Raw genomic sequence first — 15,557 nt, 5'->3', positions numbered from 1 at the left:
CTTTGTACTGCTATGAGGAAACCACAAGAGCATCAGGTCCTTGTTTTGGTTCCTAGCACCTGAAGCTGTAGCAGTTCACCTTTAGCTGGAATCCATTTAAAGTGATGCAGCAATCCAAGTAGATCAGGTTCCCTATCTGGTTCTTAACAGTAAGTTTGTTAGCTCATCAAAACATAAGGTAAGAGTATTTAAGATCTATCAATTTCCCCCTTTTTGATGATGACAAACTTAAACAATCATGAGTAGGAATTGGGGCAGTAAAAACCAGTTTCAAAGAGTTCTCCCTGAGACTATGCCTTATATTATTTTCTTTTCAAAGAGTGATTGAGCATAAGAACCAGTTCCCCAATGTGTTTCCCCCTTAGTCCTATATTATTTTTCCCCATTTTGGCATCATAAAAAAGAACAACAGCACAAAGAAGTCCAGCGAAGCTAAGTCATGCCACATATGTGCACACAATCATGAGAAAGAATAGAACACATAGAGAATGTACTAGACATAATAAAAGAGAATTCATATTAATAAAGATTTAATGTGCCTCTGCCTTTTGAAAAAGGAAGAGGCAACATTGGACTTGTTCACAGGAGCAGTAGTAGTACATCCCAACCATAAAAAAAACACAAAAAAAATATCCACCAACCATCAACAAAGAAACAAAAAAAGAACATATCCAGAAAACTTGTCATTGAAGGGGTTGTTAGGGGGCACTAGGAGGAAAAGGCTTGGAAGCTACAACAAGTGTCTAGGGAACAAGGTCTATTCGGGCGTTTCCCGACTTTTACTCGTTGAGCAGTTCAGACTTCAGGTTCTCAACTTGTGCCCTGAGATCAGCATTTTCTAGGGTTAAACGGACCACCTCATCATTCGACATGGGAACCGCTAGGGCTTGCTGACCTTCCAGGATAGCATTCCTGGCCTTCAACCGACGAATTTCCTCAGCTGCATTGTTCTATGCATTAATGAACTGAGACACAGTTGATGTACTTCCTACCCCCCCATACTTCTCAATACACTCGCACTCTTCCAAGGTTGTCTGTGAGAATGTCTGCTTTCGGGTCCCCACTTTACCTGTTCCTAATGGAACCTTAAAGAACTTGAACATCGGAGTAAGCAAGAATCCATAGGGAAGCCCATGATTACCGTCTTTGAAATTGGCAACCTTCTGCATATGTTCAATCATTATGGCAGGCAGACTCACAGGGTTAAAACCGTCCAGTTGCTCCATTAGGAATAGGTCAGATTTTGAAGTCACAGACCTCCTTTCTGCTCGAGGCAACAATACTTTGTTAACCAACTCAAACAGCAGCTGGTAGACAGGAAGTAGTGCTTTCTTATGGATCTGGTCCCCTTTTTAATTAGCATTGTCTTTCACCACTACATTTTGAAAGTTATACTGACAAACATCTCGGACAATCGACACCCCAACTGTAGGAACTTTCAATATATCTCTAAACAATTTCACGTCAAAGACGATATATACTCCATTGACCAAAGCACAGACATGGTCAGTATCAATTGGAAAGAGACTGGCGAAGAAACTCTGTACCTCCTCCTCATACACTTTAGGTCATCAATGTAAAATAGATGCACCCATTGTTGAAACTCCACCATTTCCAGAATTTGGCGCATTTCAGCCATCTCAAAGATTGTTGGGTCAAACGTACGACACATCAAAACTTTTTGATGCCTCGGGGGCTCAGAGCCAAGGCAGACTTCATTTTTCATCTTCTTCCCAGAACTAGGTTCTTCAGCAGTTCAGACTTGCGTTTCTTAAGCTTTTCTTCACTGACTTGCCTTTTCCCTTGGACTTGACTAGTACATCCTCATCACTCACTACCTCCTTCATCTTGGACTTAAATGTTGACCCTTTCTCCATTAAAACAGGCTCAGCCTTTTTCAAGGACCGCCTAACAAGGGAACCAGGTTCCTCATAGGTTCCTTTTTCCACCTCGACTACAGGGATAACCTCATCACTCACAGGTACACCATCCTTCACCAACTTTCTTCTTTTCTTCTTACTATTTTTCTTGCTCTTTTGGAGTGCAGAGTCGTATGCCACTTTGACTTGAAGCCTGGTAGTAGGTCGTTTGATTTCAGACTCAGAGGTGGAGACAACCCTTCGCTTACTTATGAATGCATCAAGGGCCACGTTGTCCCGGTCTTCTTCATCACTAGATGGCATTTCAAGTGCTTAAATTTCCAGGGGCACAACATCGAATCCAGGAACAGCACTGTCCTGGGGATGAGAGTCCTGACCTGGGTCCTCCGGAGAGGGATCAGGTTCCTCATGTGATACCCCAGTAGTGTATGCTACTGCATCCCCTTCAACAGCCATAATGTCCCCTTCTTCCCCCACACTTTGAGACTCATTTTTCTAGGAGGTGATTTCATGGAATATCTCATCAGCGGATACTACAAACACAGTTACGAGATCCTTCTCTTCTTCAACTAGTGCTTCCACAACCATGGAATCGGCGGCAACAATGGCAGAACCTTCTGTGAACTCAGTACTTTGACCTTGTTCTCCACTTAGGGTTTGACTGGTGGGAACAACAAACGACAGGGAGAACGGAATAGCAGTTTCAAGGGTTTCTGAGTTGGGAAGAGATTTGGAGACTGGGGAAGGTGTGACTGCATCAGTAGGAGTAATAGAGGGTGGCGAAGGCTCAGTGAACATGAGAGGTTCCATAGATGGGTCAGAGGTAGTTACAGCTGAGGTAGAGAGATCGGAAGTTTCTCAGCCATTAGAAGAAAAAGTGTGGCGATCTTTCCCTTTTAGGTGAATCTAGAGTAGGGCTTATGGTTAGGAAGAGCAGAAGAGAGGGTTTTTTAAAAGGAAAGGATAATTATGAAGGTAGAGAAATAGGCATCGGTTCTGAAACGGCGGTTGGGCGTGGAGAATTACGATGTTTCAGAGGGAGATGGAACGATTTGAATTGAAGGAACGTGATAGCAGGATCTGAAAAGTTGATGATATGGCAGTTGTATTTTGTACCCTTTTTTTAAGACATGTATTAATGCACATAACTACTAACCTTTAGTGCAAGAACCTGGTTCTTGATTTTTTTTTGAAAAGAAACAATCCTCTTTTATCAGTCATGCACTGCATCTATCACTTCTATGCTCATCATACGTGTTTACCTGCAACGATATTGAAGTGAGTTAGACAGGGCCAGAAAACACTTTGAGCCAGTTATTTCTTAAGGATACGAGCCGGCCAAAGAGGAATCAGGTTCTTAATTTGGCCTCAACAGTCCCAGCTTTACTCTGTTTCTTTCAAACTGTTCCCTACTTAGTGCTTTGGTGAAAATGTATGCAATTTGATCTTCTGTGCTGCAGAACTTTATACATATCAACCCTTTCTCCACATTATCTCTAAAAAATGATGCCTCACATCAATATGTTTTGTCATTTTATGTTGAACTGGATTCTTGGCCATGTTGAGTGCACTAGTGTTGTCACATAGAAGGGGCACACTCTCAGTGAGTACCCCAAAATCCTCTAGTTGCTGCTTGATCCACAAAAGCTGAGCACAACAGGATGTTGTAGCTACATATTCAGCTTCAGCTATTGAAAGAGCCATTGAATTTTGCTTCCTTGTACCCCAAGCAATAAGACATGATCCTAAGAAGTAAGCCATTCCAAAAGTACTTTTTCTGTCCACAAGATAACCTATGTAGTCTGCATCAGCATACCCAATCAGATTAAAACTGTCACCTGATGGATAATATAGCACCAGGTCTTGCATTCCTTTGAGATATCTTAATATTCTTTTGGCGGCCTTCAAGTGAGATTCCTTGGGATTTGATTGAAACCTCGCACACAGCCCCACACTGAAAACAATATCAGGTCGACTGGCAGTGAGATAGAGGAGAGACCCAATGATGCCTCTATACATTGTTTGATTCACAGGATATCCAGTTTCATCCATGTCCAGTCGAGTGGCAGTCACAATGGGAGTGTCTATCACCTTTGATGCTTCCGTGTCAAACCTCTTCAAGAGCTCACTAATTTATTTTTGGTGACAAATGGAAGTACCCTTTTGGGACTGTTTTACTTGAAGACCCAGGAAGAAGTTCAATTCCCCCATCATGCTCATTTCAAATTCGCTTCCCATAAGTTTTGCAAATTCTTCACACAGAGAGTCAGCTGTTGCTCCAAAAATGATATCATCAACCTGAACAATTATCAGGTTCCTTCCTTATTTCTTTAAGAAAAGAGTGTTGTCAATTTTTCCTCTCTTAAAACCATTTTCTAAGAGGAATTTTGACAATTTTTCATACCAAGCTCGAGGAGCCTGCTTTAGCCCGTACAGAGTTTTGTCCAATTTGAACACATATTCAGGGTACTCATGACATTCAAACCCTGGGGGTTGCTTCACATAGACTTCTTCCTTAAGGAGTCCATTCAAAAATGCACTTTTGACATCCATTTGGAACGAGGTGAATTCCATATGAGAAGCAAAGGCAATTAGAAATTTGATGGCTTCCATGCGAGCCACTGGAGCAAATGTTTCATCATAGTCAATCCCTTCCTCCTGATTGTAGCCTTGGACCACTAGCCTGGCTTTGTCCTTGTGGTAATTTCATGTTCATCGAGCTTGTTTCTTAATACCCACCTGGTTCCTATAATGGTTCTATATAGGGGTCTGGGTACCAGGTGCCACACACTATTTCTCTCAAACTGATGCAGCTCATCTTGCATGGCTGTAATCCAATCGGCATCTTTCAAGGCTTCCTTGATGTTTTTGGGTTCTATCTGGGAGAGAAAGACTGAGAAGGCAAGTGAATTTCTGGCTCTTGACCTTGTTTGAACTCCTGAATCTATAGGAGTGATTATGTTGTCTATAGGGTGAGAGATTTGATGTCTCCAGTTGGACGTCTGAGGTTAATTCTGAGAGGAGGAAAGTATGCTCGGCTGATTTTCCTCTGTCATTCTCTTAGGTACTAGTGGAGTTCCCTGAACTGTATCAACCACTCTTTCTTCAGCTTCAGTGGTTGTAATTGAAGTTCTTGGTTCTGTTGATGATGAGGCAGCATTGTCTTCATTTGGCTCCTTCACTTGACTCATCATATCTGCTTTTCCGTTTGTCTTGTTAATGACTTCACCAGAAACAAGTAACGTTTCTCCATCCTGATCCTCCTCAGCACTCTTCTCAAATGATGGATGAGATTCATCAAAAATAACATGGACACTTTCCTCAATACTTTGAGTTTGCTTGTTATATATCTTGTAGGCCTTGCTTTGAGAGGAGTAATCAAGAAATATTCCTTCGTCACTTTTGGCATTGAACTTACCAAGTTGATCCTTTCCATTGTTGAGAACATAGCATTTGCATCCAAATGTTCTTAGGTGTGTCAGCTTGGGTTTTCTTCCATTCAACAATTCATACGGGGTCTTGTTTAGAAGTGATCTGATCATGCACCTGTTCAGTAAGTAGCAGGCAGTGTTGACAGCTTCAGTCCAGAAGTTCTTTGCAAGTCCACTGTCAATCAGCATTGTTCTTGCCATTTTTTCCAGAGTTCTGTTCTTTCTTTCTACTACTCCATTTTGGTGGGGAGTTCTGGGAACTGAGAAGTTGTGAGTGATGCCATTTTCATTGCAGAATTCATCAAATTTGACATTGTCAAATTCTGTCCCATGATTTGATCTAATGCATATAACTCTAGACTCCATCTTCACCTGGATTTTCTTCACAAAGGCCACAAATACTTTAACAGTTTCATCTTTTATTCTGAGAAACACAGTCCATGTGAATCTGGAGTAGTCATCCACGATTACGAAAATGTATCTCTTTTCTCCTCTGCTTTACACCCTCATAGGTCCACACAGATCCATATGTAGGAGCTCAAGCGGCTTTGAGGTGCTCACATCTCTTTTTGACTTAAAGGAGGACTTTACATGTTTTCCTCTAGCACAAGCATCACAGACTTTTTGAATCCTGAATTGTGACATAGGCAGACCATGGACCAGGTCCTTCTGAATTAGTTTGTTCAGAAGGGAAAAGCTTGCATGGCCCAGTCTTCTGTGCCATAGTTCAGCATCATCGTCAACCGCCTTCAGACAACTTATATCACCACTCTGTAAAGATTTAAAATCAGTAACATAGATGTTTTCTTGTATCTTCTGGCCACCAAAATTATTTTACCGGTCACAAGGTCAGTGACTGTACATATTTTGGACAAGAATTCCACCTTGTTTCCTTTATCACAAATTTGAGAAACACTCAGGAGACCGTACTTAAGTCTATTGACATAGTACACATTTTCAAAAGAATGAGTGAGTGACTTCCCAACTTTTCCAACTCCAAGAATGTACCCCTTTTTACCGTTGCCAAAGGATACACTCCCTCCTTGCACGACTTTTAGTGAAAGAAAGTCTGTGGTGTTCCCAGTCATATGTTTCGAACATCCATTATCCATGAACCATTGTTGACTGCTTCCTTTCACTTTCCCTTGCACAAGAGATTAGGATTTAGTTTTAGAAACTCAAACAAGTTTGGGTCCCTTGTAGTAAGCAAGAGGATGAATAAGGGATCTCTTAGTCCATGAAGGTAATGTGCATTTTTTGTGAGTGGAACCTGGTCCCTCTTTTGTGGTCACGGTTTCAGCAGCCACTTTGTCTTTTTGAACTGATTGATTCTTGGCCTGGACACCTTCCTTGAAGCTCCCAGTGTTCCCACATTGGGTACGAGGCCATTTATCAGATATAGTGACGCTCTTACTGTAAGGGTTGTGAGGAGTTTTCTCCCTTTGGAACCCTGCTCCCTGCCCTTTTTCACTATCATTAGTGAGCAAGGCAGTGGTAGCTTTTGAGGATCAGGTCCACTTTAGAGACCTTTCAAGATCATTCATTACTTTTTCTAGATTGACTTGGAGGAGCTCGTTTTTATCAATTTCAGAACACATCCTACATCTCAAAGCTTTCACCTCATCTTAAAGCCTAAGGTATTCCTCACTAACTATCTCATTTCCTCTTTCAGAGCTTTCAGGTTTTGACTTAGTCCATGGCATTACTATTGTTTCCCTTTGGTCTGCAATTTCTGCCAACAAATCACCCTTTTCTTTTCTAAGAATTTCAATGGTTTTCTTTTGATTAGTAACTGCAGCCACTAAGTCTTCTCTAGTATGTTCAGATTCTTCTAGTTCTAGGATCAAGGAATCCCTATCCTCCGCAAGACTACAAAAGGCATTAATTAAAACATCAGCTAAACACATGAGTTTTTTTGGAGAATAGGATTTCAGATTTCTCTGAACATCCCTGAAGTTTACCACTTCGTTGCCATTGTCTTCATCATCATCTTATTGAGCCATCAAAGCAAACGTTGAGTCATATCCAATCTTTTCGCCTTCAACTGCCATCATGGAATTATCGCCAGTATTAAGGTTATGTTGTTTTACTTGTGTAGTTCCCTCATAAGATGTTTGCCAAGCCTCCCATATTTCTTTTGCAGTGTTGCAGGTAGAGATTCTATCGTACTCTTTAGGTCCCAATCCATATACTAGAATTTTCTTGGCACGAAAATTCTTTTCCATCGCTTTCTTATTTGCTTCAGTGTATTCTTTGCTGGTTTTTTCCATTGAAAATAGGAATTCGTCTAGTACCTTGATTGGAACATAATGACCATCGCAAATGATATCACATAGCTCACAGTCCTCAGCCATGATGAAATCGTGCATTCTAGCTTTCCACCACCAATAGCATTTTCCATCAAACTTGGGGGGTCGGTATATGTATTGACCTTCTTCAAAATTTAGTGGAGCCGCCATGAGGATCTTTCCTAGGTGTTAGCCTGATAGGAGGTGTGAGCACGTGATTTTTGCCCTATATGAATTACTCTCATAAATTCAAGCAAAATAAATTTTTCCCATTATTTGCGATTTCGTAGATTTTGTAGCATTTGTTTGTTAATTGTTTGCATTTGTCTGTGCACGTTATTTTATTTAATCCATTGCATTTGTATTCAGGATTTAATCTTACATTTTTTTATATTAATTAGTAAATTAGTTTATGAAAAAATCACAAAAAATAAAAATAGTTCATGTTGCATTTTTATCCTTTAATTTCGAATTTTGTAGTTTTTCCTTTTAAATTAGGAGTTAATTAATTTTTGTAAATACTATGCTTGAGTAATTAATATTTTTGATAGGTTAATTTAGTTTTAAGATTTATTCTAGGTTTTACGTTTTATTTTGAAAAGAAAAAGAAATGAAAAGAAAATGAAAGGGAAAAGAAAGGAAGTAGTAAATGTCTGGATTTTGGGCCTTCAAGTAAAATTCTCAGGCCCAAGCATTATTTTGCTCGTTACCCGCTCGAATCTGACCCAGCTCCACACCCATACCCGACCCAAAGCCTTCAGCCCCAAGACCCTAGGAACGACGCAGTATAGGAGTAGAATGGCATCGTTTTGAGTTCAATATAGCTTTAACAGATCTTGGCCCTTCATCTTGGTTTATCCAACGACCGAGAGAGTTTCCTCCTTTTCACTTATAATTGTCTGAATAAACCTAAGACATTTCAGTTTACTTCCTCACCCTGTTCATCTTCTCTTCATCTTCTCTCCATCTGAACCCTAATCTGCCGCCCTAAAAGCTCACCATTATCGCCGGTGGCGGTGCAGCCTTGCACCACCCCTACCCGCCTCAAAATCACATCATGGAATCTCCGTCCTCTCCTTATGCCAAATTCATAACCTGTTCCCTTCAAATCACCCATAAACTCTTCTAATCTGAGATCGAAAGTCGGGTACTTGAACCTTAAACAACCCAAATCCACTCAAATTTGCACCCCCACAGTCACTATCTCTCCAAACCCAAAACTCCAAATTATTTTCCCAAATGAACCTAGATTTTACCGAGTTTGGGATCTAGGGCTAAATCTGATTTCAAAACTGGAGTCGAGTTGAAGTCTTTTGTTCGTCAGGGTTCGAAGCTCGCCTTGACAGGGCACTCTTGATTGAGGGAGTTCGTTAAGACGAGTTTCTCACCCTTGAAGTGCAGTTCAAGTTGGCCAGTAGATTCGCCTCTATTTTCAACTGTTGTGGTTATTTATTTCGTTTTCTTTCTTTCTTTTGATTGCGTTGTCCGTATTCACCCTCTCTGGTGTTCTTCTTCTCTCTTTCTTTTCTTATTCAAATTGGTTGCATGATAGGCCTTTGGATCTGTATGGTTATACTGGTCATTTCTAAATTCCTCTGATTAATCTTTGTTACAATTTCGTGGTTTAGTTTGAATTGGTCCATTAGGTTTGTTTTAATTTCTTTGAGTCAGATTGTGGTTGTTTTCTTCTTCTTCCAAACTCGTTGTGTGTTGGTATTTGTTTGGCTTGGGGCCTGCATTACATACAAACGGGCCCATTAGTTGAAGCCCAATAGATTGCTGGGGTAATTTTCAGAGGGTAAATATGAATTTAAAGGGTAATGTAGGGAGGTTGGGTAAGGGGAATCTTTTGTAACTGCCTGGGAAGCTTTTAGGAAGCAGGGTTGGGGGCTATTTTGAAATTCTAATAATTAAGATAGGGGTATCTGAGCTAGAATGAGAATTGGAAAAGGTTTTAGGTGCAAAATTGAACCATTAGGGCTGCCAAAGATGCCTGGCCTATAAAGGCACTCTACCTTGATATTCAAGGCGGACCTGAAAGGATTAGAGAAGGAAAATTCTGCAAAACTAAAACAACTGAAAACTTTTAAAACACGCTGATTTCTCTGCATTCCTTTATGGGAAATTGTTCAAAATTCTGAGTGATTTGAAATTCTGACCCTCTTCATTAGTTTGAATCTTTTGAAACTCTAATTCTGCAGTTGGGTTGAAGATGGTTTGATTTTGGGGTTTCGAAAGTGGGGTTTGAGCTGGTTTTGTGTGGAGTACTATCTAGTTTGCTGTTTCAATTCAAATTCCTGGGTTTTGGCTTATTTCAAACACTGTTTCGTTGTTGTCCTGTTATTTATTTGCCTACTAATTTATGCACTTCTCTTGTTTCCCCTTTCATTTCCAAGTATTTTTCAGCATTATGGATGTCACTTGAGTGTAATTTGAAGTGTGGAAAAGTTGATGAAATTTGAGGCTATTTATTATTGAGCTTCATTTCTCCTGCTTTCAATCATATGCATAGCATGTGACACTTAGTTTTTTTTAGAAAGATTCTGATTAGTATATCTATCAACGAATAGGATGTAATTGAAATCTGGAATATGTTAGTTTATTAAGTGTTGTTCTCTTATGGCTTTTTCATCAAACTATGTAGTCAATATTGGACTTCTTTGCCTTGTTTGATCATCTCTATCCTTGCCTGTTGAATTTGGTTTGTACTAGTGGATAAATTATGAATTTAGCTTCTTTGGTTTACATGAGCTAGAATCGAAATATTTCCAGTCAAGTCGTAGGTGTTGAATGTGTGCTAGTTCAGCTGAAATCGGTGGTACGTTTGGTGTAGATTTCTGATTTTTAGCTTTGCCCAGTATAGGCTGAAATATGACCTCCTGTTAGTAGTATAGAGTAGTAGATGTCTTTCGTTTTCTGTCACCTTGAGGTTATGTACATTGTTGGTTAAAGTTATGATGGTATTAGATGTTGGATAACAAGAATGATTTGATGTTTAGATTGTGTCTCTTGCATAAAAGGAAAGTGATGATAGATGTATTCTGGTGTTTGTTTAAAGGACAATCATCAATTGTTTTGATTTTCTTAAAGCAATATGATTGGTAAATTCGAATTTGAATGCCTTGACCTTGTGCGTTGTGGGGGACTCGATACTGAGTCTTTCACTCAGAAACAGCGAGGTTCTGAATTTGGGCTCATTCCTGGGCCCAAGCTTGACAGCCTCCTTCGAATGGGACTTGGGTTACTTCCTTCTCGTAGGGCCAGTTATTCGAGCCCAAGGCTCCTTTGCGTTATTTCCTAATCATCATGCCATCTGCTCGTCCTCTCTCACGTTGGTCTGTTAGTTAAAGTTGGTCCAAATATTTAGTCCAAAAGTAGTGGTAATTCTTGCCCTTAGTTAATTAGATTTCACCAATTAAATCATGAGGTGCGCCATGCCAAACAAAATCTTGAAATGCAAGGCCTCTCGTTTAATTGATATTTTAATCCTTAGAAATTGAATCGTGCCATTTAGTTGAATTTTTCATGGCCCTCGCAAATTTGAAAGTGCGTAATTGTTTTAGGCGCGCTATTTTAATAATTTACCTTCCTAAACTCGGGTGCGCATTTATGTGACCCAAAACCAAATCTCAACAACGTTAGATAAAATATGTTGCGGACTGTGGGTGCATTTATGTGACGTGGTTCAAAACGCGTTTTATGTGACGTTGAATCTTCCTAAAAATATTTAAATAAAAGCGGTTTTAAAGTAAAAATGCACATAGTTTAACATGTACTAAAATCAGATAATAGGCCACTTATAACAGTTGAGCGACCGTGCTAGAACCACAGAACTCGGGATTGCCTAACACCTTCTCCCGGGTTAACAGAATTCCTTATCCAGATTTCTGGTTCGCGCACTGTAATACAGAGTCAATCTTTTCCTTGACTTGGGATTCGGACCGTTGACTTGGGACATCATAAATTATCCCAAGTGGCGACTCTAAATTTTAAATAAAATAATCTCATTTCGATTGTTACTTTAAGTTGGAAAAAAACTCCCTTATATACCCCTTCCCGGGGGGTGTAGGTAGAAAGAAGGTGTGACAGCTCTGGCGATTCTGCTGGGGATCGAACCTATAATCTACGGTTCAGGGTTCAGAATTCGAGCTTAGATGAATTGTTATATTTGGATTTATTTATTATCTGATTTTATTACATGTTTGGGCCTAATGTGATAAATGTTGCTTTTACCGCTTTGATATTATCTGAACTGTATATATAAACTGCTACGAAACCTCTCTCTTCTCTCTCCCGAGGAGTGTACGCTGGTCGTGACTTCTTTTTGTTAGTGTCATGTCCCAAATAGAATGAGGTTCGGACAAGTTGAAAAGCCGGATGATCTTTTGGTTACCGGTATGCAGCCCCCCCTCGGCTCGAGTTATCCGCTCGGGTAAGCCAGGTCTAGAACAATACACCCAGGTTTTAAACCTAGAATAACTCAGCCTCATGCCGGATCCTTAGTAGGAACGCTTATCTGCATCATGTGCATTTGACTTTGGAGACTCAACACAGGGGTTGGGTCTGTTTAGGACAGGTGTACCCGAAATGAAAAGACCATCCTGATGCATCCTACTTGCTACTTGTGCATTCATTTGCTTCGGATTTGCATGTTGGACGGCTTATAGGAAAGGTGGAGAGAAGGAAAGTCAATGTGAGGGCTAAGAAAGATGATTGCTTGTTTTTGAAAAAACGATGTCCCCAAATACACTGAAACTCTGCCGAAATTTTGAAAAAAAAAACTTTTGTTTTATTTTGAAAGAAAAAAGAGAAAAAAAAGGTTGGTTTTTGTTTTAAATTGCCCGAACTACGCCAGTTTGATTCTCACCGGATGTGGGATACGTAGACAACCCCCATCGGGTCCAACTTCCTTTTTTACAAAAGCAGCCCAAAAGGCATCAAAATTTTCTTACTTTGTTGGAAATAAGTAAGGTGAAGTCATTCTTGTCGAAAATAGCCGAATGTCCCCAAAAGGACGCCGGAAGGCTATTTTTGCAAGAACAACCACCTTTGGCCTCTTTTTTTGACATTTTGGCCGGTTAGCAAGCACAACCTTAAAATCTTCTCCCAGGAAGTACTGAAAGGCCGTATTTACAAAGCCAGGTTTTATTTCGAAAGGGAAATTTGAAAAGAAAAGAGAGAAAAACAGTGTTAACTTTGTTTTTGAGTCAAATGAGTCTTGATTTTGCTTAATCACCCTAATAAATGTGCAGAATGAGTACGAGTCAAAGTTTGCCAATAACAGTCATGAAGATCCCTTTGGAGTTGCATATATGGTGGGGGGATCTGGGTAAATCAGAGCAAGATTAGGTCAGTCTACATTTGGGAGGCCTCACCGGGTTGTTGAAGATAAGGCCTAGAGGAGACATCATAAAGGCGTTGGTTACGTTTTGGGACCCAGCTCACACCGTCTTGCATTTCTCGGATTTTGAACTCACACCCACCTTGGAAGAGATAGCAAGTTATATGGGAAGTACTAAAGGTTTGAGGCATAAGTATCTGATCGTCCCAAGAGCCGTTAACTCTCACAAATTCATGGATTTGTAAAATAAGCAAGGGAGTCCCGTACTCCGAGTTGGAGGATGGTTTTTCCACTCTATGTTTTATATACCAAAGGTACGGGCATGCAGGAGGATTCAACAACCCAGAAAGCGGGGTTTGTAGTAAAAGGAACCAAGCGAAATGGAATGAGCATAGGCGTTTCGCTTTTATGGTAGCTTTCTTAGGCCTCGTGGTATTTCCCCGGAAAGATAGGAATATCGATCTGCGGGTGGCTGGAGTCATCAAAGTCTTGATTACCAACGTCAAGAGCACCCTTGGCCCTATGATAGTATCTGAGATATACCGAGCTCTAACAGCTTGTAGGGCTGGGGCAGATTTCTTCGAGGGATGCAATTTGCTATTATAGATGTGGATGATCAAACACCTGTGTCACCACCCCCAATATATGAGTTATGGGTCTGCAGAGAAAAGTTTCATTGTAGAGTTCGACACAAGGATTTCAGGGTTCAAGTTACCAGAAGGGTTTGGAGATTGGATATCCCGCTTGTGCTCCATCACTGCGGGGCAAATAGAATGGACATTAGGTTGGCTTCCTATTGATGAAATTGTGTATATACCCGCCATTGGTCCTTACTTCCTCCTAATGGGTCTTCGAGGCATTCAACCTTACGCTCCGTATCGGGTGATGAGACAGTTGGGGAGGTGTCAGGTGATACACCCTGTTGATACCCAATTTTTTCCTAGGTGTTTTTGTACCCAAATATTTAAAATAGCGTGTATGTGCATATATAAGCACACCCAAGAGTTTTAGTATTTTTTAATGATTTTTAAACCGATTTACTACCTATTTTAATACCACAAAATCCAATAATTATTCTCAAAATTATCATTTTTTGGTGAATAACTTATTTCATTCCCGTATTTACACCAAAATATAATTAAGGTTATTTTTTCATATTTTTACAAATTTATTTGGTATTTTTAAGCTAATTGCATGTAATTGCAATTATGGCCTATTTTATGATTAATAGCATTTTATAATTATAAAACTGGTTCCAATATTTTTAAATTGATATTTATATAGTATTTGTTTGCTCAGTATTTTTAATTTATTTTTAAATCATTATTACTATTCTTATAAAATAAAAAGGGGGAAATTGGCTATTTAACACTTAGCCTATTTTTATTTCAATAACAGCCTTTTCTCCCTTTCAATTGTAGCCTCAATTGGCCCAATTCTGCCCCAAATTAAACGACCCAATTCCCATTTCGACCCGACCCCTTAACCCAATTTTTAAACCCGTCTGATTTTCTTTAAATCCTAGTCGTTGATCGTTTTGATCAACGGCTGTAGTTTAGGCTTTCCTTTTTTAATCACCTAACACCCCTAACCCTACTTCATTTTCATAGAGACGCTTCCTCTAACTCTTTTCGTCTCCCTCAAATCCTCCCGAACTTCTCTGAAACCCTAATCACCTCCCACCTTATCTCACCTCGTTTCCACCGGAATCCATGGCATCTCCTGCCATAGATGGCCTTTACTCACCCTCTCTCACGCCCAAACCTGAGTTGCACGAAGTCTGGAGGCTTGAACTCGATGGTCCTCTCTCAGATCCGTTTCAGATCCGTAGATCTATGGTTTTCCGGCCACGCTCCAGCATATTCAAGCGCTGGAAGCTCTATTCTTCACCGTTTCGACTCATGATCTGATCTTGTTCTTCCAAGCCTTTCTCACTTCTAGGGTTTCTCAGAAACCCTAAGCCATTCGAGGTTCTTTCACCGTTATTTGTTTAGATATGTGCTATGTCTGTGCTTTTCTTGACGATTTGAGTGTTTTCCCCAAATTTCCTTCTCAAAAATCATTCGATTTCAAATTAGGGGTTCTGAAAGTCTTTTGATTCTTGCTATTCTTTTATTTTAGATGTTTGTCTGTATTATGCTCGTATGTTTTCCTTCTCTATTACGCATGTATTATTTTTTTCTTTCTTTTATATGTGTGCTCACATGATTAATCCGTGTTAAATTTTCCTCACTCTTCTACCATTTGTGTTTACTACCGAGCTTCTTAACCTTTGCTTTTCTGAATTCTGTTTGGGTTCTTGTTAAGCATGTTTCATCTATTCTGGACTTTTCTGAGCTCCGGGTTTCCAAAATGTGTCCTTTTATGCTCTCAAATCAATTTTCTTTCTCTGATTGTTTCAAACCTGCTATCGTGGTCTGTTTGTTCCTCATGAGGCTCCTTGGGTCTGTTCACTTGCCTTCTCGTTTCTGTGTTTGATTCAATTTGAAACCCTAGATTTTGGGGGTTTCTTCGATAAATTGGATTAGGGTTCCACTTTGGGACCCTGAACTTTCAAACTCACCATGAATCTATGACTGAACTCGTATTCTTTTGTTTGTGATCCTAAACCCTTCAA

The 15,557-nt window shown here is 40.0% G+C and overlaps 1 protein-coding gene across 1 annotated transcript; it reads right to left on the bottom strand.

Annotated features, from left to right (window-relative positions):
* Nucleotides 1-3,097: 3,097 nt before the first annotated feature.
* LOC138878406 (secreted RxLR effector protein 161-like) lies at nucleotides 3,098-3,932 on the bottom strand. Its single transcript, XM_070158083.1, has 2 exons — nucleotides 3,492-3,932; nucleotides 3,098-3,142 (listed from the first exon to the last, which is right to left on the bottom strand). Exons 1-2 carry the CDS (start codon nucleotides 3,930-3,932, stop codon nucleotides 3,098-3,100), a joined length of 486 nt encoding a protein of 161 aa, XP_070014184.1.
* Nucleotides 3,933-15,557: the final 11,625 nt, after the last annotated feature.

Source organism: Nicotiana sylvestris, chromosome 9 (genome assembly GCF_000393655.2).
Source record: "Nicotiana sylvestris chromosome 9, ASM39365v2, whole genome shotgun sequence".
Classification (NCBI taxonomy): Eukaryota; Viridiplantae; Streptophyta; class Magnoliopsida; order Solanales; family Solanaceae; genus Nicotiana; species Nicotiana sylvestris.
Note: the sequence above shows the minus strand (reverse complement) of the source record. Positions and strands in the feature narration are given on the sequence as shown.

What these genes read in the sequence shown, in the direction of transcription:
- LOC138878406 (XM_070158083.1), bottom strand. Translation starts at nt 3,932, where the DNA reads ATGGATGAAACTGGATATCCTGTGAATCAAACAATGTATAGAGGCATC. An exon ending in AGCAACTAGAGGATTTTGGG is followed by an intron (nt 3,143 to 3,491) that starts GTACTCACTGAG and finishes ATATCGTTGCAG; the next exon opens with GTAAACACGTATGATGAGCA.